General features: G+C 48.5%; 2 protein-coding genes across 3 annotated transcripts; both read left to right on the top strand.

The window, feature by feature from the left end:
- Window positions 1–375: 375 nt before the first annotated feature.
- HAX1 (HCLS1 associated protein X-1) lies at window positions 376–7720 on the top strand. Its single transcript, XM_081967964.1, has 8 exons — window positions 376–495; window positions 2285–2523; window positions 3652–3818; window positions 3998–4055; window positions 5794–5903; window positions 6038–6137; window positions 6385–6502; window positions 7625–7720. The coding sequence occupies exons 1-7, from the start codon at window positions 452–454 to the stop codon at window positions 6480–6482; spliced, it is 816 nt and encodes a 271-aa protein (XP_081824090.1). The 5' UTR covers window positions 376–451; the 3' UTR covers window positions 6483–6502; window positions 7625–7720.
- Window positions 7721–8794: 1074 nt separating this feature from the next.
- Window positions 8795–16707, top strand: AQP10 (aquaporin 10). 2 transcript variants are annotated; one of them, XM_081968390.1, is made up of 6 exons: window positions 8795–8980; window positions 11875–12001; window positions 12775–12912; window positions 13218–13336; window positions 14102–14319; window positions 15893–16707. In XM_081968390.1, the coding sequence occupies exons 1-6, from the start codon at window positions 8876–8878 to the stop codon at window positions 16131–16133; spliced, it is 948 nt and encodes a 315-aa protein (XP_081824516.1). In that variant the 5' UTR covers window positions 8795–8875; the 3' UTR covers window positions 16134–16707. The 2 variants fall into 2 exon arrangements, with proteins under 2 accessions (XP_081824516.1, XP_081824517.1); XM_081968391.1 differs by lacking the exon at window positions 12775–12912.
- The last annotated feature ends 8096 nt before the right edge of the window (window positions 16708–24803 follow it).

Here is a 24803-nt window from a genome sequence, read left to right as displayed (position 1 = left end):
CTTGACCACTGGAATCAAGGCTTAACAGAGGCCCTCCCTTGGAGACTAGCCAGGAAATTGGGGGGGAAAGGGGAAGGGGTTTAAAAAATATCTATTTTTAAGTCCTTTCTCTCCTCCCCCCCCCTCCCCGGACAATAGTTTCATCACAGACAAATCTAGAGCTAATCTGGGATTAGCGATTTCTACAGGTCCGGACTTCAACTCCCAGAATCCCACCGCCCTCTTTGCTTCGCTGCCATCGCCTTAGCTTCGCTGGCTGACGGATTCTGGGAGTTGAAGTCTCCCACAATGGGGAAACGTCGCTTCGGGAGTGACGTTGTGAGCCGGGCGCGACGAGGTCGTGAAAGGGCGTCGTCGCTTTACGGGCAAGGGGCGCCTTTCGCGACGGGGTGGCGGAAGCGAGCGCTCCTGCGCTTGGGAGAGCGGCGTCGCTTTACGGCCACTCGGCGGGATGAGCGTTTTCGACCTTTTCCGAGGCTTTTTCGGCTTCCGGAGGTGAGATCTGGGGGTCCCCTCGGTCGGTGGGGCCCTGGGGCGGCCCCTGCTCCCCCTCTCCCGCCCCCGGAAGCCTTCCGAGCGCCTGCAGTGACTGGCAGCGGCCTCACCGGTCGAGCCCGCTCTCCAGGGGGGGGGGTGTTGGACCACCGACCCCATCATCCCCTGCCCCAGGAGGGATCGTGGAGGGAGGCTGTGGCCCCATCCATAAACGGGGCCCTCCCAGGCCTGGGAGGCTGAAGCAGCACCGGTTGGCCTCCTGCCTGCCTCCTCTCCACCTCTTGGATTCCCCCCCTCCCCAAATGTCTGTGTGTGTTTATAAATGTGTGTGTGTGACGTGTATATATTTCTGTACACGTGTGTGTAGGAGTATATGTGTGTGTGTGTATGTATGTGTGTATACGTGTCTGTGTATAAATATGTGTGCATTTCTGTACATGTGTGTGTAAGTGTATACATGTATGTATATGTGTGTATGTGTATAAGTGTATGTGTGTATTTGTGTATGTGTGAGTGTGTGTGTCCCTAAAAAGAGATGGATGTCATTCCTCCCTTTAACCTTCACAACCACCTTGCAAGGTAGGCTGGGGGCCAGACTCATCCCCAACAGGCACGCACTTTCTCCCCCCCCCCCCCCCACCCCCGAGCTACAGGATTTGAACCTGGGCCCTTCCTCAGTTGGCACACACACAGACCGACTCAGAAATCAAATGCTTGTTGACATTAGTTGTAGCCCATTTGGCCTCTTTTATTGTTCTAAAGACAAAAGTTCTGCGTAAATAATGATAACAGTGGGAGATTTGGGTTTCAGTTCATAGATCAGATTAGATTAGATTAGTTTACATAAATAGACAGACAGGCAGACAATGGATATTAGATAGATGCTAGAGAAATAGAGGAGAGAGAGAGAGATGAAAGATAGATGATAGATAGATAGATAGATAGATAGATAGATAGATAGATGATAGATAGATGATAGATAGATAGATAGATAGATAGATAGATAGATAGAAGATAGATAGATAGAAGATAGATAGATAGATAGATAGATAGATAGATAGATAGATGATAGATAGATAGATGAAAGATGATAGATGATAGATAAAAGAGAGAGAGATAAAGAGATGATAGATAGATAGATAGATAGATAGATAGATGATAGATAGATAGATGATAGATAGATAGATAAAAGAAAGATAAAGATAGAGATAGATGATAAATAGATAGATAGATAAAAGAGAGAGAGATAAAGATAGAGAGAGAGAGAGAGAGAGATAGGTAGATAGATAGATAGATAGATAGATAGATAGATAGATAGATAGATAGATATACAGATAGATAAAGTGATAGAGATAGATAATAATGAAAGGAACGGAAGGAAGATAATAGATAAAGAGAGAAGGAAGACAGGCAGGAAAGAAGTAGATGGATAAGAGAGAGAGATAGAATGATAAAAAGGATAGAAGATAATAGGGAAGGAAGGAGATAGATAAGAGAGATAGACAAACAAAGAGAAAGATGGATATCAAATATAAGGTGAATAGATAAATGATAGACGTAACGTAAAAAGGTCAGACAGATAGATGGATATAAATAGACATGAATAATAGATAGATATCGATATCTATCTACATTACAGCTATCTACCTCTACCATCTTTACAATACAATGCAATACAATAGCAGAGTTGGAAGGGACCTTGGAGGTCTTCTAGTCCAACCCCCTGCCTAGGCAGGAAACCCTGTACCGTTTCAGACAAATGGCTATCCAACATCTTTCTCTCTCTCAGGACCCCCGACCCCTTTTGGGGGTCTTTCACCCGGGATGACGAGGACGATGAAGACGAGGAGGAGGAGGATCTGGGATTTCAGGAAAACCTCTTTTCCCCCGATGGCTTCTCTTTCGGCTTCACCTTTGAACCGGGCGGGATTCACTTCCACGACCAGTTTGGCTTCCAGGAACTCTTCCGGGATTTTAACAACTTCTTCAACGACATCGGAAACCGGAGTCTCCCTCCCCCGTCCTTTGGTGGGTGACCTTTTGGGGGGGCAGGGGGGGAGAGTCTGGCCCAGTTGGGATCTGGAGGGATAATCTGGCTTTGATCCAGTGGTTTGAAGCATTTCTTTCCCTTTCTCCCTCCTTTCTTTCCTTTTGTCTATTCCTTCCTCCTTGCATTTCCTTCCTCTCTCTATTGCTCCCTCTTTCCTTCCATCCATCTTTTCCTTCCTTCCTCTCTTTATTCCTCCCTCCTTGCTTCCTTCTTTCTGCTCCCTTCCCTTCCTCTTTCCTTCCTTCCTTCCTCTCTTTATTCTTCCTTCCTCCCTCCCTCTAGTCCTTTCTTCCTCTCTATTACTCCCTCCCTGCTTTCCTCTTTCCTTCTTTTCCTCTTTCCTTCAAGTAATCCTTACTTACGTACTTTCTCTATCCCTCCCTTTTTCCTTCCTTCCCTCTATTCCTTCCTCCCCTCTCTTTATTCCTCCCTCCGTGCTTCCTTCTTTCTGCTCCCTTTCCTTCCCTTTCTCCTTTGTTCCTTCCTCTCTTTATTCTTCCTTCCTGTCTTTATTACTCCTTCCCTCTTTCCTTCTTTTCCTCTTTCCTTCCTTTCTCTCTATTCCCTCCTTCCTTCCTTTATTCTTCCTTCCTTCCCTCTCCCCCCCAATCCTTCCTCTAATCAATCCTTCCTTCCTTCCTTTCTTCCTTCCTCACTTTCTCCCTCCCTCTTTCTTTCCTTCCTTCCCTCTATTCCTTCCTCCCCTCTCTTTATTCCCTCCTTTTTTCCTGCTTTCCTGCTTTCCTTCCTTCCCTCTATTCCTTCCTTCCTCTCTATTCCTCCCTCCCTGCTTTCCTCTTTCATTCCTTCCCTCCTTCCTTCCCTCCTCTCTATTCCTTCCTCCCTCTCTTTATTCCCTCCTTTTTTCCTTCCTTCCTGCTTTCCTTCCTTCCCTCCATTTCTTCCTTCTTCTCTATTCCTCCCTCCCTGCTTTCCTCTTTCATTCCTTCCCTCCTTCCTTCCCTCCTCTCTATTCCTTCCTCTTATTCCTTCCTTCCCTCTATTCCTTCCTCCCTTCCATTTTTTTAGAGTCCAATCCCTCCCATTCCCCCCCACCCCCACCGATTTGCTTCTGAATCTTAAGATCCCCCTTTTTTCCCCCCCAGAATTCCCTCGCATGGAATCCCGCCCACCTCCTGCCAGCCCCCCTGCTGACAAGGGACAGACCCTCCGCGATTCGATGCTGAAATTCCCGGACATTCAAAGGCCCGGAGCAGATGAAGGTCCCAATCCCCCCCTTTCGGGAGGGAGACTCTGGGCCCCTTTCCGAGGGGTGCGTAGGGCTGTCGTGGACTGGGGTGGGGGGGTGGGAGGGAGGGAGAAATCGGCTCCTGTAACCCCCACTGACTTTCCCCATTCGACTTTCCTTAAATTACCCAAACCCTGTGTTTTATTTTATTTTTTCTTCACGATCTGATAAATCTTCTTTTTTTCCCCTCTTTCTTTTTGTAGTTTCAAGGGAGCCAATCGGATGCCCCTGATTCGAAAGATTCTCGCAAAGAGGATGGAGGTCAGAGGCTGAACTTTTGAGAAAGTTACTGGGCTTAACCCCGGGGGGCGGGGGGGGAGAGGACGGGGCAAATATTTGGAGCATTTCAACCATCGTAGGATTCAGATGGAGAGCATTTTTCTGAATATTTGCAGCCTTTATTTTAAAGGTCTTGATAGCCAATCAACCTTTATGCTCATAGAAGAGCACAAAAAGGCAGTAAATGACAAAAGATACAAACTTTTAAAAGCTAAAAGAAAAATTCACAAAATGAAAACAAACAAAAGAGAGAGAGAGAGATGATAGATAGATAGATAGATAGATAGATAGATAGATAGATAGATAGATAGATAATTGATAGAGAAATGATTGAGAGATGATAGATGGATGGATGGATGGATGGATGGATGGATGGAGATAGATGATAGATAGACAGACACAGATAGATGGTAGATATGGATGGATAGATGGATAGATAGATGATAGACATACAGACATAGATTGATAGTTGATAGATTGATAGATAATAGATGATAGATAGATAGATAGATAGATAGATAGATGATAGATGATAGATAGATACATAGATAGACAGACAGATAGATTGATAGATGATAGATTGATAGATTGATAGATAATAGATTGATAAATGATAGATAGATAGGTGATAGAGAGAGAGATAGAAATAGATGATAGCTAGATGATAGATAGATAGATAGATGATAGATAGATAGATAGATAGATAGATAGATAGATAGATGATAGAGGTGTATATAAAATACACAAAGGTAGAAACATTTTAAAAATCTAATGTATTCATAGATTAAAAACAAAAATCTACAAACAAACCCCATGACGGTATAAAAGTATTATTTTTTTTTAAAATAGAAAGCTAATTCAGGTTTAATGAAACCTCTCATAATTCAAAACCTTCTCAACCAAAATTGCTAGAATGTTGGCCAGTCCTACCAAACTAGATCTTATCCAGTGGGAAGAAAACACTTTTTTGGACTCTGAAACTCCCTGCCACCAGATACGTCAGCGGCCACTGAATTACGCAGGCGCTCCAGAGAGATACCCAGGGAAAGAAGGAAGGCAGCCGGAGCCTTATCTCTGCAGCCAAACCTATTAAATAATCCCATTTATGACTTCGGAGTAATCCTTAGCCGGCCTTTGTCACCTAATCTCATGCGGAGGGATAGATAACGCTTTAAAAACTAAATCATAAACTCCAGGGTTAAAACCCCTTCCAACCCAAACACTCCTGTTTACGCCTTTTTCAAAGAGCTTTCGGGCGGCTCCGCTCCAAGTTTCTAGTCCTCATTGTTGCAGAAGAAACACAGAAGCTCCCTTTTTAAAAAAAAATTGGGGGGGGGGGTCTTTTGGCCAAACGGCGTTATAACGTCAAAAGCGCACCGAAGAGGTGCTCGCAGGGAGTCCTCGACTTACGACCGAGGACTCCCTTAGTGACCATTCGACGGTACCTCGAAAGCCCTCGGAAAGATTACTTACGACCTGGTTTCCTGAAGGTCCAGAGGGCCGGCTTTCCCATGCGGGGTTTCGCTTAACGCCCGCAGATTCACTTACCGACCTTATCATCGTAACTCGAGGACCAACCACGTTTGACTTAACGGTCTTGGAAAGCTGGTGGGGATCAAGGCGTGCGCCGCTCGGACTCCGAAACCCATAATGCCCCATAATATTTATTCTTGTTTTCTCTGGATCTCGTTTTTCCTTTTTTTTTTGCTCCCTTTTACAGATCTCGATTCTCAAGTGACTTCCAAAGGTTTGCAGGCCATCCTACCTCCCGTCCAGCCCCGGTCGTATTTCAAAAGCGTCTCCGTCACAAAAGTGATGGCCCCGGATGGGGTGAGTGCCACCGCTTCAAAAAAAAAAAAAAAACTCCCAAGTTTCTAGTCCTCACACAGGTTTTCCCCTGGAAAACTCCCGCTCCTTTTTCAAAGCTGTTTGTCTGAACTTTTTTTGCGCTCTGCTGGTTTTAGACGGTCGAGGAACGCCGGACGGTGCGCGACAGCCAGGGTCACGAGGAGACGGTCGTTACGCGGAGCCTGGGGCCCGATGACGGCCTGCCAAGAGGCCCGGGTGAGTCCCTCTTCCCAACTACCATCCGGGGGGGGGGTCCGGCGGAGGAGGTGGGGGGCGACGGCATCCCTTTGATTGATTGATTTTTGACCAAAGTTCGCCGACACGCGTTTCTAGTCCTCATGGCTGGTGGATTGAAATGGGGCAAGCCAAAGAACCAGGAATGGGGATCTCTTTAGAGAAATGGGAATAAAACTTCCGTGGGAATTCTCTCACCCTTCCCCCCGTCCCCCCCGGTGTTTTTCAGGAGACCCGGCGCCTTTCAGCTCCGCCCCGGATGGAGACTTGAGCGACACGAGTTCTATTCTCAACACCTTTTTCCGCCGCTGGTTCCCGAACCAATAATTCCGCTGGCAGAGAGGCAGGTAAGGGCGAAGCATCGCTGCCCCGGTGGCGTTTTCTCCGTCTTAAGCCTTGCCCTCCATATGCTTCAGTTTGGTCTAGGAGCGAAGGCTGGAGACCAGGGGACTGGGAGTTCTAGTCCCACCTTAAGCGTGAAAGCCAACTGGGTGACGTTGGGCCAATCACCAGGAGACTGGGAGTTCTAGTCCCGCCTTAAGCGTGAAAGCCAACTGGGTGACGTTGGGCCAATCACCAGGAGACTGGGAGTTCTAGTCCCACCTTAAGCGTGAAAGCCAACTGGGTGACGTTGGGCCAATCACCAGGAGACTGGGAGTTCTAGTCCCGCCTTAAGCGTGAAAGCCAACTGGGTGACTTTGGGCCAATCACCAGGAGACTGGGAGTTCTAGTCCCGCCTTAAGCATGAAAGCCAGCTGGGTGACTTTGGGCCAATCACCAGGAGACTGGGAGTTCTAGTCCCGCCTTAAGCATGAAAGCCAATTGGGTGACTTTGGGCCAATCACCAGGAGACTGGGAGTTCTAGTCCCGCCTTAAGCATGAAAGCCAATTGGGTGACGTTGGGCCAATCACCAGGAGACTGGGAGTTCTAGTCCTGCCTTAAGCGCGAAAGCCAGCTGGGTGACTTTGGGCCAATCACCAGGAGACTGGGAGTTCTAGTCCCGCCTTAAGCATGAAAGCCAGCTGGGTGACTTTGGGCCAATCACCAGGAGACTGGGAGTTCTAGTCCCGCCTTAAGCATGAAAGCCAATTGGGTGACGTTGGGCCAATCACCAGGAGACTGGGAGTTCTAGTCCCACCTTAAGTGCGAAAGCCAGCTGGGTGACTTTGGGCCAATCACCAGGAGACTGGGAGTTCTAGTCCCGCCTTAAGCATGAAAGCCAATTGGGTGACGTTGGGCCAATCACCAGGAGACTGGGAGTTCTAGTCCCGCCTTAAGCATGAAAGCCAATTGGGTGACGTTGGGCCAATCACCAGGAGACTGGGAGTTCTAGTCCTGCCTTAAGCATGAAAGCCAGCTGGGTGACTTTGGGCCAATCACCAGGAGACGGTGAGTTGTAGGATATAGGTTTGTTTGTATGAATGAATGAATGATGTATGTTTAAGTATAAAGTCATTTTTTTCCCCAGGTCTCTATGCATTTCCTGAGCTGGCTGCTGCCTCCTCTTCGGTCGTCTTCTTCGTAGCCTGAAAACAGGACAAATAAAATAACTTTATTTATGCTTGGGGTTGGTCTGCGTGCTGTTTCTGAAGATTTGGGGAGGGGGCGAAGACCTTGTTGAAATCCCCCTTCTGGTCCCCAGAGTCTGGGAATACTGCAGGTAGAGGGCTCCTGCAGCTGGAGGTTCTCATCGCAGGGAACCCTCGACTCACGATCGCCACGGAGCCCGTTGCTAAGCGAGACAATTGCTAACGTGAGCCTCGCCCCGTATGACCACCTCCGCTCGCCCCTGCCATTAAGTGAACTCTCTGCCATTAAGCAAGCTCCGTCCTGCCCTGATTCAGCGAGTCCGTCCCTCCCCCTTGACTTCGCTCGTCGGAAAAGCAGCAAAACGGGATCGCGCCACCTCTTCGACCGTCGTAAATATGAGTCGTTGTCTTAAGCGTCCCAATTCCAACCCCATGTCCCTTACAACCGTCATAAATACAACTCAGTTGTCTTAAGCGTCGATCCCGGGGATTTCGCAGGGGCCATAAGCATGAAAATACTCCTTTATTTTTTTTGCCGTGCCTGTTGCCACTTCAGTCACTAAGCGAACGTCCGTAAGTCGAGGACTATATTAGAAGCACAGATTCCTAAATAAATTTTAGAAATCCCTTTTTTCCTTAAGATTCGAACCCAAAAGCACCCGGGACGCCCCTTTGTCCGCCCTGCCCTCCCCTTGACGCCCATCCAACCTTGGGCATGTCCTGTGTGCGAGAGAGGCCTATTTCTACACAACGCCCCTGTGTGTGTGTGTGTGTGTGTGTGTGTGTGTGTGTGTGTGTACCATTCCAATATCCCAAAGGGCAAGGCCGCTGCAGGATGCCAAGATGCCAAAAACGAGTGCCAACAATTCACACCCAAGCCAAGCGGGGTGCAAAATACCTCCAACGTTGCCCGGACGAGCCTCCCCTCCTCAGCAAGTCTACCTTTCTCTCCTCCTCGGACTTCCAGAGGCGAGCTGGGCCTCTCGCCACCCACCCACCCGCTGGCCCGTGACCGTTCCTTGCCCTCTCCTGTCCTTTGCCCTTACATAATGAGGTAATTAATCAACCTTGAATAATTAGTGATTATCATCCTCATCGGCCAAGGAGCTTTGCGGCCAAGGCATAGATCTCTATATATTGCCCTGCGCCAGCCTGCTTCTCTCTCTCTCTCTCTCTCTCGCGCCCTTGCCATGTCTTACGCCCGCTGGCTGGGCAAACTTCGAAGCCGTTGCCGGCTTCGCAGCCACCTCCTGCGGCAATGCGTGGCAGAGTTCCTTGGCGTCTTCCTTTTAATTGTGAGTTTGCCCAGGTGTGGGGCAGGGTGGCATGTGGTGGGAAGGGGGGAGGTTTCAGCTGAGCAGGGGGGGATGCCCGACTGGCCGTGGGAAGGCGTGGAATGTGTCCAGGTGGGCCTTGCGGGCATAAAAGAGAATTTGGAGGAGGGGGGGCTTGGGGAGAGGCGGGGGGTGGGAGTTGGGGGGAGGAAGGGGGCAGTTTTGGAGAAAAAAACAACTGAAGGTTGAAGGATTCAAGGATTGGGGGAACGAAAGAAGTTAGTGAACGAAATCGAAGGGAGGTAGAGAGGATGATAAGTTATAGAGAAATAACATTTCCTTCCTTCCTCTCTTCCTTCTGTCTTCCTTTAATTTATTTCCCCCTTCTTCCTTCTCTATCTCCCTTCTCTCTCTCCCTTGTTTCTTTTGTTCTTATCCTTCCTTCCCACCTCTTCCCTCCTTTTCCTTATCCCTCGCTCTTTCCCCCCTCATCCCTCCCTTCTTCCCTCTACTTTTCCCTTTCTTCTTTCCCTATCCTTCCCACTCCCCTTTCCTTCCTTCCTTCTTTTCCCTCATCCCTCCCTTCTTCCCTCTCCCTCCCTTCTGCCTCTCTCTTGTTCCCTTCCTTCCTTCCTTATCCTTCCCACTCCCTTTTCCCTTCCTTCCTTCCTTCCTTCCTTCCTTCCTTCCTTTCTTCCTCCCTCCCTCATCCTTCCTTCCCTCCCTTACCCCTCTCTCTTGTTCCGTTCTTCCTTCCCTATTCTTCCGCTCAACTTCCCCTTCCTTCCCTTTTCCCCCCTCATCCCTCCCTTCTTCCTTCGATCCCCCTTCCTTCCTTCCCCCTCTCCCTTGTTCCCCTTTCTTCCTTCTCTATCCTTCCCACTCTCCTTTTCCTTCCCTTCCTTATCCCTCTTTCCTCCCTCCCTTCCTCCCTCTCCCTTCTTCTCTTCCTTCCCTATCTTTCCCACTCCCCTTTCCCTTCCTTCCTTCTTTCCCCTCATCCCTTCCTTCCTTCCTTCCCTTCCCTCTCCTTCCTTCCTTCTTTCCTCCAGCTGCTTCTCTTCTCTGAAACATAAAATCATCCAAACGCACAGAAGGCTTGTCATTCCCCGAGAGACGGCCGAATCAAACCCGTGTGTGTAAATACGCCTCCTTTTTGCACAACTGGGGTTTCGGGCGGCCTATCCTGACTTGTGGAGTTATTTATTTGCTTGGAGGGGATATTTTGCCCTTCCTGGTACATCTTTAACTCAAAGTGCAAATATTTAGTTGTCTTTTAAACAGCTGCAGGGGAAGGCAAATTACAAATTCCAAACTACGGTAGCTTGGCAACTCGTATTTACGACGGCCGCAGCTGTCCTGGGCTCACTCTTGCGACTTTCCGATGGGCCAATGGGGAAGCCAAGATTCGCTTAACAACCGGATTTCATAACCGCGGGGATTCACTTCCCGATGATCGTAAACACGGGGGCAACCCCCCCCCTTAACGACGGTCTCGCTTAGCAAGAGAGGTTTTGTCCTGCTCCTAATGCGTAACGACCACACCTGTCATTCCTGCCCGCAAGGGAGCGAGATCAAACAGCAAGCCCATCCGCGCAGCTGAAGGAAAAGTAGGTTACAAGCACAGCCAGCTTTCTTGTGGCCTACATTTCTCCCTGCGGGGAGTTGTCGGTATCTATCTGGATTCTTCCCAGCCTTCGAGCTGTCAATCATCCCAGGGCGGAAAAAAAATCCCTTTGAATTTGGAAAGTGTTTCTCCTGCTGCTTTGCACCCAGCCCTGGAATGGGCGAAGCGAAAATGGAGAAGCGCGTCTCTCTCACTCGCCACCGAGAATGGGGAAGGCAGAAGAGCCGGTTTGGCCTCCTCTCTGCCAATTTGGCAAACCGGCTTCGTTGACCCGCAGGCTCCTATTTGGCTTTTTTCCTTCAGCTTGGCACCTTCGTAGTTGGCCAGCAATCATCTCTTTAGTTCCGGGCATGGATAATGGCCAAAATGCCCAGAAGCAGCTGCCCAGCGCCCCACATCTGGGAAGGCAGGAAGAGGCAGGGAGGAGAAGCAGCAGGGGTGGAAAATGAGGGAGGGAGGAAGAGAAAAAGGAAGAGAAAAAGAGAGGGAGGAAAGGAGAGAGGGAGCGATGGAGAGGACAGACGAAGGAAAGAATAGAAAGAGAGAAGGGAAGTAGGGAGGGAGGCAAAAAGAAAGGAGGAATAAGAAAGAAAGGAGAGAGGGATAAGGAAGGAAGGAAGGAAGGAATAAAAAGGGAAGGAAGGAAAAAGGAAGAAGGATGAGACAATGGGAAGGAAAGGGAGGGAGGGAGAAAAAAAGAAAAAAGGAGAAGGAGGGAGGGAAGAGATGGAAATGACAGAGGAAGGAAGCAATAGAGGGAAGGAAGGAAAGAGAAAGGAGGGGAGGGAGGGAGGAAAAAAGGAAGAAAAAGAGAGGAAGGAGGGAAGGAGATGGAAATGACAAAGGAAGGAATAGAAAGAGAGAAGGGAGAGAGGAAGGAAGGAGGGAAGGAAGGAAAGGAGAAAGAGGGATAAGGAAGGAATAGAGGGAAGGAAAGGAAGAAGGGAGAGAGGGAGGAAGAGAGGGAGGAAAAAGGGAGAGAAAGAGGAAGGAAGAGAGAGAGGGAGGAGCTGGAGAGGACAGTGGAAGGAATAAAAAAACGGAAGGAAGTAAAAGAGGGAAGGAGGAAGGATGGGAAAGAAATGAGGGAGGGAGGAAGAGCAAAAGAGGAAGCAAAGGAGAGAGGAAGGGAGGAAAGAGATGGAAATGACAGAGGAAGGACGGAACAGAAAGAGAGAAGGGAGAGAGGGAGGAAAGGAAGAGAGGAGGAGAAGGAAAGGAGGGAAGGAGTCAGGGCAGGAGAGGGAGGGATGAGTCCTCCATTTCCTTTTTCCTTCTTTTTTCCTAGGTCCTCACGCTCAGTGCCTCGGCCCAAAACGTCACCAGCGGAGGGACCAAAGGCAACTTCTTAAGCTCCTCCTTAGCCAGCGGAGTCGCGGTGATGGTAGCCGTCCATATCTCAGGGGGCGTCTCAGGTGGGGTTAACCCCCTGCGTTGTTAAGCGAATCATCGGGTCATTAAGTAAAACCAGTCTATCCCATGAATGCTTTGGGCTATTCATATCAGTATCATGGCTGGGGGATTCTGGGAGTTGAAGCCCACCCCTCTTAAAGCATCCTCACTGGGGGATTCTGGGAGTTGAAGCCCTCCCCTCTTAAAGCATGCAAACTGGGGGATTCTGGGAGTCGAAGCCCACCCCTCTTAAAGCATGCCAACTGGGGGATTCTGGGAGTCGAAGCCCACCCCTCTTAAAGCATCCTCACTGGGGGATTCTGGGAGTTGAAGCCCTCCCCTCTTAAAGCATGCAAACTGGGGGATTCTGGGAGTCGAAGCCCACCCCTCTTAAAGCATGCCAACTGGGGGATTCTGGGAGTCGAAGCCCACCCCTCTTAAAGCATCCTCACTGGGGGATTTTGGGAGTCGAAGCCCACCCCTCTTAAAGCATGCAAACTGGGGGATTCTGGGAGTTGAAGTCCACCCCTCTTAAAGCATGCAAACGGGGGGATTCTGGGAGTTGAAGTCCACCCCTCTTAAAGCATGCAAACTGGGGGATTCTGGGAGTCGAAGCCCACCCCCTCTTAAAGTATGGAAACTGGGGGATTCTGGGAGTCGAAGCCCACCCCTCTTAAAATGACCAAAGTGGAGAAATATTATAATAGTTAATAATGCTGTCGGATTTGATTGACAGGACTCTCTCTCTCTCTCTCCCCCTCCCCCCTCCCTCCCCCCCTCCCTCCCCCCCCTCCAGGAGGACACCTGAACCCAGCCTTCTCGCTCACCCTGTGCCTCCTGGCTCAGTTTCCCTGGTGGAAACTGCCCCTTTATTGTTTCATCCAAGTCCTGGGGTCCTTTGTGGGTGCTGGCACAGTCTACCTCCTTTATTACGGTAACCAGATCGCCTGGGTGAAGGGGTTGGGGCGGGGGGTGTCAATCTTGTCCAGCTGCCCCCCCCCCTTTGGCTCACGATGTCCCTTGGTCCTGCAGAGGCCAAAGTGACAAGAAGGGTGAACTTGGGGTTAGGAGGAATGCTGAGGACTAGTCGCTTAAAGAAGCTGTTCCGAGGATCAACGCAGCCCTTCTCGTTTCATTCGGGCCACACGACCTCGGAGCCCATCCTCCACGGTCAACTGGGAAGGGGGCCTACGATTAATGCTGCTCTTGGGGGGGGTTTCTCTCTCTCTCTCCGGGCAGACGCCATCCACAGCTACAGCAATGGGACCCTCAGCGTGACAGGTGCCCGGGAAACGGCCTCCATCTTTGCCACCTACCCCGCCCCTTACCTGTCCATCCCCAACGGATTTTTTGACCAGGTGAGATATTGGTTCTCCTTTGCGTCCTCATCCAGATCCTTCCTCCATTATCCCTCCCTTCTTCTTCCCTCTCTCTCTCTCTCTCTTGTTCCCTCATTCCCTTCCATCCTTCTTTCCTTCCTTCCTTCCCTATCCCTCTTTCCTTCATTCCCTTCCTTCCATCCCTACCCCTCCCAACATCCTCTGTTCCTTTCCTTCTTTCCTTTCCTTCTTTCCTTTCTTTCTTTCCTCTTTCCTTCTTTCCCCCCTTCTTCTTCCCTTCCTTTCCTCCCTCTATTCCTTCCTTCCTGTCATTTCTATCTCCTCCCTCCCTCTTTTTTCTTCCTTTTTTTCTCCCTCCCTCCCTCTCTCCCTTCCTTTCTCCTTTCTTCCTTCCCTCCCTTCCCTCCCTCTATTCCTCCCTCCCTCTGTCATTTCCATCTCCTCCCTCCCTCTTTTTCTTTCTTTTTTTCTCCCTCCCTCTCTTCCTCCCTCCCTTTTCTTCCCATCCCTTCTTCCTCCTTTCCTCTTTTTATTCCTTGCTTCCTCTGTCGTTTCCTCCTTCCTCTCTCCTCTCCTTCCTCCCCTTTTCTCTTTCTTTTTTCTTCCTCCCTCCCCATCCTTTCTCCCTTTTTCCTCTCTTCCTTCTATGCTCTTCCCTTCTTCCCTTCCCTCCCTCTGTCATTTCCATCTCCTCCTTCCCTCCCGCTCTTTTTCTGTTCCTTTTCCCTTCCTCCTTCCCTTGTTTTCTGCTGCTCTCTTCTCCTTCCTGCCTCTTTTTTACAGGTACTGGGCACAGGAGTTCTGGTACTGGGCATACTGGCCATTATTGATGCCCGGAACAAACGCATCCCACCCGGACTGGACCCGCTGGCCGTTGGCCTCTTGGTCTTTGCCCTCAGCGTATCTATGGGTGCCAACTGCAGCTGTGCCATCAACCCAGCTCGGGATTTGGGACCCCGCCTATTTACCTACGTCGCTGGATGGGGTCCCCAGGTATTCAGGTGGGTGTCGACCCCCTCCCCTCTTATTCCTACTGAAGAGACCAAGCGAGGGGCGTTAAACCCCAAACGCAGAATCTGTTAATAATTACAACTTAATTATATATGTTAGTTCTGCGGGAAATCGACCCCTCTCGCCAAAATAGCTCAAAATTCAGTAATTATACACCCTCGGGGGGTTTTTTCCTCCCCCCTTCTATATTCTAGACAGGTAGTCCTGGATTTACGACCAGAAATGGAGATTTCTGTGGTGAAGCGAGCTTCACCCTGCTTTACGACCTTCCTTGAATCACTGCAGTTGATAAGTTGTTAAGTGGATCCAGCTTCCCCACGGACTTGGCTGGTCAAAAGGTCTCGGGAAAAGGGGGTCAGGTGACCCCCCGGGAGGCTGCGATTGTCATAAGTGCGAGTCAGTCCGCCGAACATCTGAATTTTGATCGAAGTCTCCCAGGGGTCACCTAGGGCCTTCAGGTGCGACAAGCCAAGTCCACAACCTTGGGGCTAACTTAACAACTGCGGTGTTTCGCTTAACAGATGTGGCAAGGACGGTCATAAAAAGAGGGGCATATTTCATCCTAGGTGGTAGACAAAAAAAGATACACAGCTGGGCTAGAAATGGAGCTCTGGCCTCACAATCCAAAGTTTGATCCTTGGTAGAGACAGTTATTTCTCTCTCTCTGGGCACGACGAGAATCTTACCTGCCGTATATAACTCCTCATCGGCAACAGGAATGGCATCTGGCCACAGTAAACACTCAGCTCTATTCAGTTGCCCTGATTATGGGGTCGTTAAAAAGAAGATAAGGATAGACAGGTGGCTAGAAAAGATGATAGGGAAACATGTAGATTTCTAACCTGAACTGTTTTTATTAGGTATAATATCAGGGGGAGGGGAGGGGAGGAATCGATAAGAAAAGTATGTATTTCACATTGCGTATTTTAATAGCAGCGAGGATTCTCTTCGCCCCATACTGGAAAAAACGAAGATAGGCCACGAGAGGAAGAGATAGTCGAGAAGATATTAGACTGCCGAGAAACGGAGAGATTGACATTGCAAATTAAACAGTAAAAAGATGGCAGATTATTTACAGCTGGAAAAAAAAAAGAAAGAGGTGGAGATTAAGAATGTCAATTTATAAACTTCACCAATAATTTACCCAGACAACTCATTAAGCACTAAAAAAACGTATTTAATAGAAAACCAATTTAAAAAACCCTAAACTAAACTAAACTAAAAAAAAAAAAAAAACCCTCAGCAACTTCGCTTAACGGATGTGGCAAGGAAAGTCGTCAAAAAACGGGATGAAGCTAATTTATTTATTTATTTATTTAAACTTATTAGTCTCCCCCTCTCCCCACAGGGACTCGCTGTCTCGCTCAGCAGCGGGAATTTCATGCTCCGTTCTGCTCGTAAGACGAGGGTCTCCCGCTTGGGGCGGCGGCTTGGAAGAGGGGGGTTGGACTAGATGACCTACAAGGTCCCTTCCAACGCTGTCAATCTGTCAAAGGACTAGCTTTATTTGTCACTCAATGTAGGTAAAACTTTACGTTTCCTCTCTGCTTTTCCCGCTTCCAGTGCCGGGCATTGTTGGTGGTGGGTCCCCATCGCCGCCCCGATGTTGGGGGCCGCCGTTGGGACGGCGGTGTATCAATTCGGAGTCGAATTTCACCACCCAGCCGATTCAAAAGAGCCGGAAAACTCAACGCCGGAAAAACAGGGAGGCGAGAAAGAAATAGATTTACCTGTTTACGTCGTTAACACTTACGCCGAATCGTGGACAGGTCCTGGCACGGAGTCCGACGAACCCCCAAAATGAGACCTCCGACCAGGACGCTAAGAGAAACATCTTCCTCTTTTGTTCCCTTTGGATGTATTGGTTGGGGGGGGGGGCGTCTTTCTAAATTTGAGACCTGGAAAAGGGGGATTTGGGGGGGTGACGGCGGCTGAAACGGACATCAGGTATCCGAGAAAGGACGCATGGATGAAAATCGTCCTTCCGTTGCGTGTGAATACCGGAGTTTGGCCGAAGCAGGGCCTTTTTGGTAGTGGCCCCTTCACTGCGTACAAACAAGCAAGAATTATCTCGCCGGTCGCGTTTTTGGGGTGAAAAAGGGGCATGTGAGCCCCCCCAAAGCCATTCCAAGTCTCCAACAAGCATCTCCAGGCCCGTCGGCAGTGCCTTCCCGGGAAAACCGGCGCCGAGACGGGCACGGTTGGGCGGGCTGTTTTCAGACACGTCCTTTTCCCCGCTCGGATTTGCCGGGATGGTTAAGACGTCGCCTCTTTTTTCACCTCGTTAGGAGGAACGCCGGAGATCTGAGCTAAGAATCTTTGGGGGTGTTCTCCAGAGCTGACGTATCAGAAATAAATTATTTATTTTCACCTCAGCATGGATGTAAGTAGTCCTCGACTTACAACGGTTCGTTTAGCGACGGTTTGAACTTTTACAACGGCGCAGGAAAAAGTGAACGAGGACCATTTCTCGCCCTTAGGACTGTTGTGGCGTTCCCCGCAGTCGCATGATACAAATTGGGACGCTCGGCCACTGACTCGTATTTATGGCGGTGATGTGTTCCCCTTTTGCGACCTTCTGACCAGCCGAGTCAACGGGGAAGCCCGGTTCACTTTAAAAAACCGAGTTATGAAGGTATCAACGACGGCGATTCGCTTAATATCGGTGGCAAGGAAGGTCGTAAAATAGGACAAGGCTCACTTAACAAGTGTCTCGTTTAACAGCGGAAATTCTGAGCTCGGTTGTGGTCGTAAGTCGAGGACTCTCGGTATTAGCCCTTAAGATGCAGACCTATTGGAGAAGGGAAGCCGAGGCAGCAGGCGTTCACTCCCAGGCTGAATCAACCCATTTCAGAGCTTGCGGCTGCAACACAACGATTGTGTAACGCACAAGGCACAAAAGTCGCATCCGAGGAAGAGAAATACGGGCAACATGGACATAAAATGTAGGGTAGGGCCTTTAACCCCGATTGTCAGTTTCCTGCTTAGCTATGGCTGGCCGCCGAATGCAGGGTTAGATCAATCTCGAACCGGTTGGGTGAAACTATTTCCAGGAGCCAGAAATCTTAAGGGGAGCCTCCTAAGCCAGGAGCAGTCTATCACATATGTGGGATAAGTCCCTCCATCTTTTTTTTTTATTTTTCTTTTATTTATTTCCTGAGCTTTTGGGACGCTTCTGATTGGCTCCCCGAGGATCCAAGATGACGATTGGCTGAAACGACCCCTCTTTAAAAAAATAAAGAAAAGTATAGGGGTAAGTCCTCGACTTACGACAGCAAGTCGTAAATATGTGGCCGAGCGAGGCCTTGTTTAAGTGAGTTTTGCAACCTTTGTGTGTGTGTGTGTGTGTGTGGTGGTTGCCGTCGTCGCTGCCCTGCAAAAGCGTCTGAAGGTTTAGATCACGTAAAGGGGGGGCGGGGGGGGCGTTATTATGGTCATTAAGTGTGAAAAAACACCTTTTTAAGTTCAAAGAATTGTGAAGTTTTATTTTTGTGTTTGAAGTAGCTGGCAAGCAGTGCCACGTTCTCTAAACGCAGCGTGGCAATGTGCCCCCCCCCCAAAAAAAGGCGGGCATGGGGCTTGACTCATTTCTGCCACTAGAGGCTCCTAAATTGTGTGTGTTTGTGTTTGTATGTGTGTGGGGGTTGTTGTGGGCTTGTGAGCACAAGACCGGCTCTTGGAATGTGGACTGAGGACAGATCGAGTCTTGTTTGGCACGGAAAGGAACCCCCAAAAAACGGCGAAGGAAAAATCTCTCCGTGGAGAAGCTAAACGTCCAGGTTTCGTTTGTTGATTTGTCTGCGGAGTTGTGTGTCTTCCCGCAACAGCATACACAACAGCAGCAACATTGCAAAAAAAATGTGTCCTTCTCCGAAGCTAACAAGGCCCTTTGCCTCTCTAGAGTCTTTCTTTCTTCTTTCCTTCCTTCTTTCTTTTCTTTTTCTCTTTCTTTTCTTCCTTCCCTCGCCTCTATTTTCCTCCCTCCCTCCCTTTTTCTTTCCTTTTTCTTTCTTTCCTCCATCCCTCCCCTCTATTTTCCTTCCTTCTTCCCTCCCCACTTTCCTTTCTTCTTTCTTTTCTTTCTTTCTTTTCTTCCCTCCCTCCCCTTTATTTTCCTTCCTCCCTCCTCCCATTTCTTTCTTTTTTTTCCTCCCTCCCCTCTATTTTCCTTCCTTCCTTTCTCCCTCCCTCCTTCCCTGCCTGCTTCTTTCTTTCTTTCTTTCTTTCTTTCTTTCTTTCTTTCTTTCTTTCTTTTTCTTTCTTTCTTCTTTCTTTCTTTCTCTTTCATTTCTTTCTCTCTTTCTTTTCTCTCTCCCTCCCCCCCCCACCTTGATTTTATCTATTTCAGTTTGTCCTTACAACAATCCATTTAGTGTCCCTTCAAAATCACAACATCCTGGATAAAAAGTGACCGAGGATTGTTTTTTTTTGCATTTACGACGGTTGCAACATCCCGGGCTCACGCTTTTGCAACCTTCTGGCGAGCCAAGTCGAGGGGGAGGACAGATTCCCTTAACAAGCGGGTTACTCACTTAACAACGGTGGCAAGAAAGGTTGTAAAACAAGGCGAAAGCTCCCTTCGCAAAGTCTCACTTAGCGACTTAAATGTGAGATTCCATTGTCGTCTCAAGTGGCTGTTTAGAAAACATCTTTAACTCTTAGGAGTTTTGGAGCGAGGGGAAAAAAAATAAGAGATTGGCCAAGGTTCATTTTTCCAGGGGGGAAAAAATGCAGTTTAAAGGAAAAAAGTTTTTGACTCCAAGGTCTCCAGGATTTTCGACCAGAGGCAAAGAATTATTTTACACTTTGCAAGCAAGAAACATTCCTGCGTAATGGATTTCTTCTTCTTCTTTAAAAAAACAAGGATTTTTTTTTTTTAAAAAAGAAACTTTCACCCTCTTTCCGAAGTGCCCTTTCAAATGCTCTATTTAAACTGGAGGTGGTTTTTCTGGAATGTTTGCTAAGGGAACTTTTTTTTTTTAAAAAAAAAAAAGGCACGGCATCGGCTTAAAAATATATATTTATTTTACTGATTTAATTCCTTCATCACCTCATCTGTACCACCCATCTCACTTTTTTAAAAGGATGCCGAGTGGCTTGCAAAACGTCAATTTGGAAAGCTGGAAAAACGTGGCTGTTTTAAAAGAGGAGAGGGATGGAAAACAGACTAGTCGGGGATGATGGGTGTTTTAGTCCTTTATCCGGCCAGGAGGGAGCTGTCGCAAAGTTGAGCTTGCTAAATGTACGAGAGCCGGAAAAAAGGCTCGGCATAAAAGCAGATTATTTGGGGGAGTGAAAAAAATAATATTGGCAGAGAAAAAGGAAATAAATCTATATGAAAGCTGAACTTTTGCAGGAGATGCAAGGAAAAAAAACACACACCAAGTCCTCGTCTTATGACCACATTTGAGAGCAGAATGTCACTGCCGTCGTACGTTGAGACATCATCTCTCATCCGGACTCCTTTTTAAAACCATTTTTATAACGGTGGTAAGTCGAAACCTGCGCCCGAAGTCGAGTCGCGTGGTCGTAAGCCAAATCACGCGGTCGTAAGTGTGAATCCAAGCGGAATGGCCATCTCAGGCCACAAACCGGTCATTGTTTCTGTACCAAAGTTTTTCCTTTTGGGGGGGGTGGAGAAAAAAGAAGCTGAGAAAAAAAAAGAGAAAGAAATTGCGTTTATTTTTCTCCTTCTGCAATAAAATATGGCTAAGAAGCCACAGAACCTCCATGGAAAGGAGCAGTCTATCTTGAAATGGCCCTTTGCAAGGGGAACTCTCTTGTGTGGGGCGTGGGATGGCTGGGGACCCTCATTAGAAACCAAGATTTTATTTTGGGGGGGGGGTACGGAGAGGATCAAAGGGAAGGGAGGTGGAGCAAATAAACTGCATTCTATACAATTCATTAGAATTCATTCATTATAAATTATATCTTCCTCTCTCGGTTTATGTAGAGCTGTCGTTTTAATTGTCGGTTTCAAGGCACCCCGCCCAGGATCACAGACAGGAGACAAACGAAATGAAGAACCTGGGAAAAATGGGGCAAGCCAAAGGGAGTGAGTCGAGGCAGGGAGGAGCAGGCAAGGCCCGATTGGATGATCTCAGAGGGACCCCTGAGGCTGGATTTGCGGGGGTGGGTGGTGTTAGGGAGAAAATGGAGACGAGGGAATGGGGAAGCTGGGGTCCGACTGGATGACCTCCTGGGCTGGATTGGATGTGGGGGGAGGAACGGACTGGAGACGGGGCGGAGAAGGAGAGACGGGGGCAGCCGGGAGGTCCGAATGGACGACCTCAGAGGGTACCTCCCAGGTTGGATTGGGGGGGACAATCTGGGAGACGACGACTAGGGCAGACGGGGGTCCGACTGGACGACCTCAGAGGCACCCTTCTAAGGCTGGATTGCGGGAGGGAGATTGGAGGTGGGAAATGGGGCAACCGGGGGTCCGACTGGACGACCTCGGAGGGACCCCTCCCAGGCTGGATTACGGGAGGGAGACGGGGAGGCGGAGAGGGGGAAGGACGACTGGGGAAACCGGGGGTCCGACTGGACGACCTCAGAGGGACCCTTCTAAGGCTGGATTGCAGGGGGGAGACGGGGGGTTTGGAAATGGGGCAGCCGGGGGCCCGACTGGATGGCCTCGGAGGAACCCCTCCTGGGTTGCATTGGCTGAGCTGGGGGAGGACCGGACTGGAGACGGGGCGGAGAATGAGAAGCGGGGGCAGGCGGGAGGGGGGTCCGACTGGATGACCTCGGAGGGACCCCTCCCAGGCCGGATGGCGGGAGGGCTGCGCGGGGCGGGGGTCCCGCTCTCCGGCCCATCCTCGGGGAGGAGGGAGGAGGAAGGCAGCCCCTCCGCCGCCCCTTTCATCACTTCCGCCCCTCCCTGCTCGCCTCCAGCCAACCGAGCCAGCCAGCCGAGCGAGCGGGGGAGCCGGGCGGGCGGGCGGAGGCGGCTGTGGGCCGGCCGGGGCGAGTGGGCGCAGGGCGGAGGGGCCGCGGGGGCCGCCCGCCACCCACCACCGGCCCTGCCCGGGATGGAGCCCAGCGGAGGCGGCCGAGAGGAAGGCGGCGAGCGAGCCCCCTGCGCCCGCCGCTCGCTCAGGTAGGCGGGCGCTGCCTCGGGCAGCCATCCGGCCGGGAGGGCTAAGAAGGGGCTTCCCCGGGGAGGGGGGTCTTCTACTTGGGGGCCTGGGTGGGAGGATTGCCAGGCGCTGGAATCGCTTCTTTCCTTAGGAGATCGACTAGGGCGGATTGAATAGATTGATTAAGAGATTTGATTAGGAGATCAGTTACTGGATTTGATTAGGAGATGGTTCATGGATTTAATTGGGAGATCAACTAAGGCGTTTGATTGGGAGATTGATTAAGGGATTTGATTAGGAGATGGTTCATGGATTTAATTGGGAGATCAACTAAGGCGTTTGATTAGGAGATCCATTACGGGGTCTGATTAGAGCGATTAAGGGGCTTAAGTAGGAGAGTGTTTAAAGGACTCGTTAGTTAAGGCATTGCTGGTTAGGACCTTGACTAGTGATCGATTAGGGGATGGATGAGAGAATCGGTTGGGGGAATGTCAGGGGGGGCGATGGGAGAATTTATTGGGAGTCTCATTAAGGAGATTGATGAGCAGGTCGGTTGGGGGCTTCCATGAGGAGATGGGTTAGGGAAGGCTGCCCCCTCCAGCGCTCCAGGGGCTGCCCCCACTCGGCTGCCCCCCATTGCTAAGTTTGCCCCCCCTCTTGATTGCAATTGATTGTAGGTCAGGGGGTGCTCTCCCCCCACTCCCAGCGCTCCAGAGGGGACCCCATCTCGCTCCTCCCCTGACAAAACATCTACTTTTCTGCAAAAGGACTGTCCTCCTCCTCCTCCTCTCAGCTCCCATCACCCCCTGCCCCAGCCCCATGGGCACTGGCCTCATCTCCCAGATTCCCCAGATGGCCTGGCCACTGGGGCAGACAGGACAGTCCAGCCCAGGTGGGGCAGGCAAGGCAGAGAGCCGTGGGGGCCTTTTCGTTTCCCTCTGGGGCAGGAATATGTGTGTGTGTGTGTGTGTGAGAGAGAGAGAGACCCCCTTGCCCCCCCCAAATAGTGGGGAGCAAACCTACTTCTGCCTCCCCCACAGAACGGATTCCTCCTCCCTTTGATTCTGCTTCGAAAGATGGTTTGGTCTTGACGTATACAGACTTTTAGTAGCCACGATTGTGGGCCTTGAACCTGGTTAGGTTCCCCTCCTGGTCTCTTAAAACAGATATTATCTACATTGTAAATCTTTAAACCCCGAGTAAAGGCAACCTTGTAACTCCAGTTCTCTAAAGCCACATTTTGGGGCTGCCTTCTGTCAAACTCCGCAACAGGCCCCTCCGTTCAAAGCCTGAAAAACAAAAAGGCTTTACAGGAAACTGGAGAAAAACTCCCCAGAAAGGGGGAATATTTGATCCAGTCTGAGTTTTATTTGTTTGTGTGTTTGTACCCAGTTTGTACCTTAGTGGCGTGCCCAATTCTCCTTGCAAACATCTTTATGTTTATTAAGAGTTCATTTCTCCTTGCAAACATCTTTATGTTTATTAAGAGTCCATTTCTCCTTGCAAACATCTTTATGTTTATTAAGAGTCCAATTCTCCTTGCAAAGATCTTTATATTTTTAAAGAGTCAAACTCTCCTTGCAAAGATCTTTATATTTTTAAAGAGTCAAACTCTCCTTGCAAAGATCTTTATGTTTATTAAGAGTCAAATTCTCCTTGCAAACATCTTTATGTTTATTAAGAGTCCATTTCTCCTTGCAAACATCTTTATGTTTATTAAGAGTCCAATTCTCCTTGCAAAGATCTTTATATTTTTAGAGTCAAACTCTCCTTGCAAACATCTTTTATGTTTTTTAAGAGTCGAATTCTTCTTGCAAACATATTTATGTTTTTTAAGAATCAAATTCTCCTTACAAATATCTTTATATTTTTAAAGAGTCAAATGCTTCTTGCAAACATATTTATGTTTTTTAAGAGTCAAATGCTTCTTGCAAACATATTTATGTTTTGAAATTCGGTTCCTTGGCTTGGCCTGGTGTTTTCCGCTGACGTTTCCTAATTTTTCTTCCGGCCTCTTTTTCCTTTCTCCACCTGTCTGCTATCTTCCTTCTGGATCTGCCTGAGATGCTGAGATATCTTCTTCCCCCACCTCTGGAGTCACCTTCCTTCCTTTTGCTTCTTTCCACAGAAGTTTTCAACTTTTCAAGCTATGGAAGCAAAAAAATAAATAAATGAAAAACAAAGCAGATTGCAGATTGCAGAATAGACCGTGGACCGTAGAATATAGAACATAGAATATAGAATAATATAGAATATAGAGTAATATAGAATATAGAATATAGAGTAATATAGAATAATATAGAATATAGAATAATATAGAATAATATAGAATATAGAGTAATAAAGAATATAGAATAATATAGAATATAGAGTAATATAGAATATAGAATAATATAGAATATAGAGTAATAAAGAATATAGAATAATATAGAGTAATATAGAATAATATAGAATATAGAATAATATAGAATATAGAGTAATATAGAATATAGAATAATATAGAATATAGCATAGGATAGAATATAAATACAGAATAGAATATCTGATAAAATATAAAATGAAACAATATAGGCTAGGGTAGATTAAGACAGTAACAGAATAGCAGAGTTGGAGGGGACCTTGGAGGTCATCTAGTCCAACCCCTTGCTCAGGCAGGAGACCTTATGCTATTCCAGACAAAAGGCTGTCCCAGACTCTTCTTAAAAACTCCCAGTGATGATAGAATAAAATGAATATAGAAAATAGACCAGACGAGACTAGAATGGAATGTAGAATAGAATAGGATAGAATACAGAATAATAGAATAGAACAGAACACAGATGAATAGAATAGATTAGAAGAGAATAACAGAACAGAATAGAATGCAGAATAATAGAATAAAGCAAAATAGAACACAGAATAATAGAATAGAATACAGATGAATAGAATACATTAGAATAGAATAGAGCAGAACAAAATAGAATAGAATAATAGAACAGAATAGACCATATTAATATATATATACTTTAAGATCAATTCAGGACAAGCGAGCAAAGAAATACAGAGAAAACCGTGGCAGAATATTCCCAATAAATCATTCCCCGCTGCCCGGAATGCCAGACAGGTTGATCTCTTCCCCGCTTGACCTTTGGGCCAAGACCCTCCTCCGTCCCCGTCTCCCCCCCCCACTTCCCGGTTGCCGCCTCTAATCGATTGACGCAAAAGCCAACGGATTTGGCTGGGCCATTTGCATTTTTCTTGGCGCCTGGGGCTCCTGCCCTCGCCCAAAAAATCCCCCCCCTCCAGATCGCCTGCTAACTTTTCTCTCTCTCCCTAAGCTGGCACCACAGCTGCTCCTTGTGCCAACCTTGGCGGAGGCTGCCCTTCCCAAGGGTGAAGAAATAAATAAATCC

Source organism: Natrix helvetica, assembly GCF_964273705.1.
Source record: "Natrix helvetica genome assembly, chromosome: 16".
Taxonomy (NCBI): Eukaryota; Metazoa; Chordata; class Lepidosauria; order Squamata; family Natricidae; genus Natrix; species Natrix helvetica.
Note: the sequence above shows the minus strand (reverse complement) of the source record. Positions and strands in the feature narration are given on the sequence as shown.

Coding starts and splice junctions, on each gene's coding strand:
- HAX1 (XM_081967964.1), top strand. CDS start 452: ATGAGCGTTTTCGACCTTTTCCGAGGCTTTTTCGGCTTCCGGAG. Junction 496..2,284: donor GGCTTTTTCGGCTTCCGGAG/GTGAGATCTGGG, acceptor TCTCTCTCTCAG/GACCCCCGACCCCTTTTGGG. Junction 2,524..3,651: donor TCTCCCTCCCCCGTCCTTTG/GTGGGTGACCTT, acceptor TTTCCCCCCCAG/AATTCCCTCGCATGGAATCC.
- AQP10 (XM_081968390.1), top strand. CDS start 8,876: ATGTCTTACGCCCGCTGGCTGGGCAAACTTCGAAGCCGTTGCCGGCTT. Junction 13,337..14,101: donor CCAACGGATTTTTTGACCAG/GTGAGATATTGG, acceptor TCTTTTTTACAG/GTACTGGGCACAGGAGTTCT. Junction 14,320..15,892: donor TGGGGTCCCCAGGTATTCAG/GTGGGTGTCGAC, acceptor TCCCGCTTCCAG/TGCCGGGCATTGTTGGTGGT.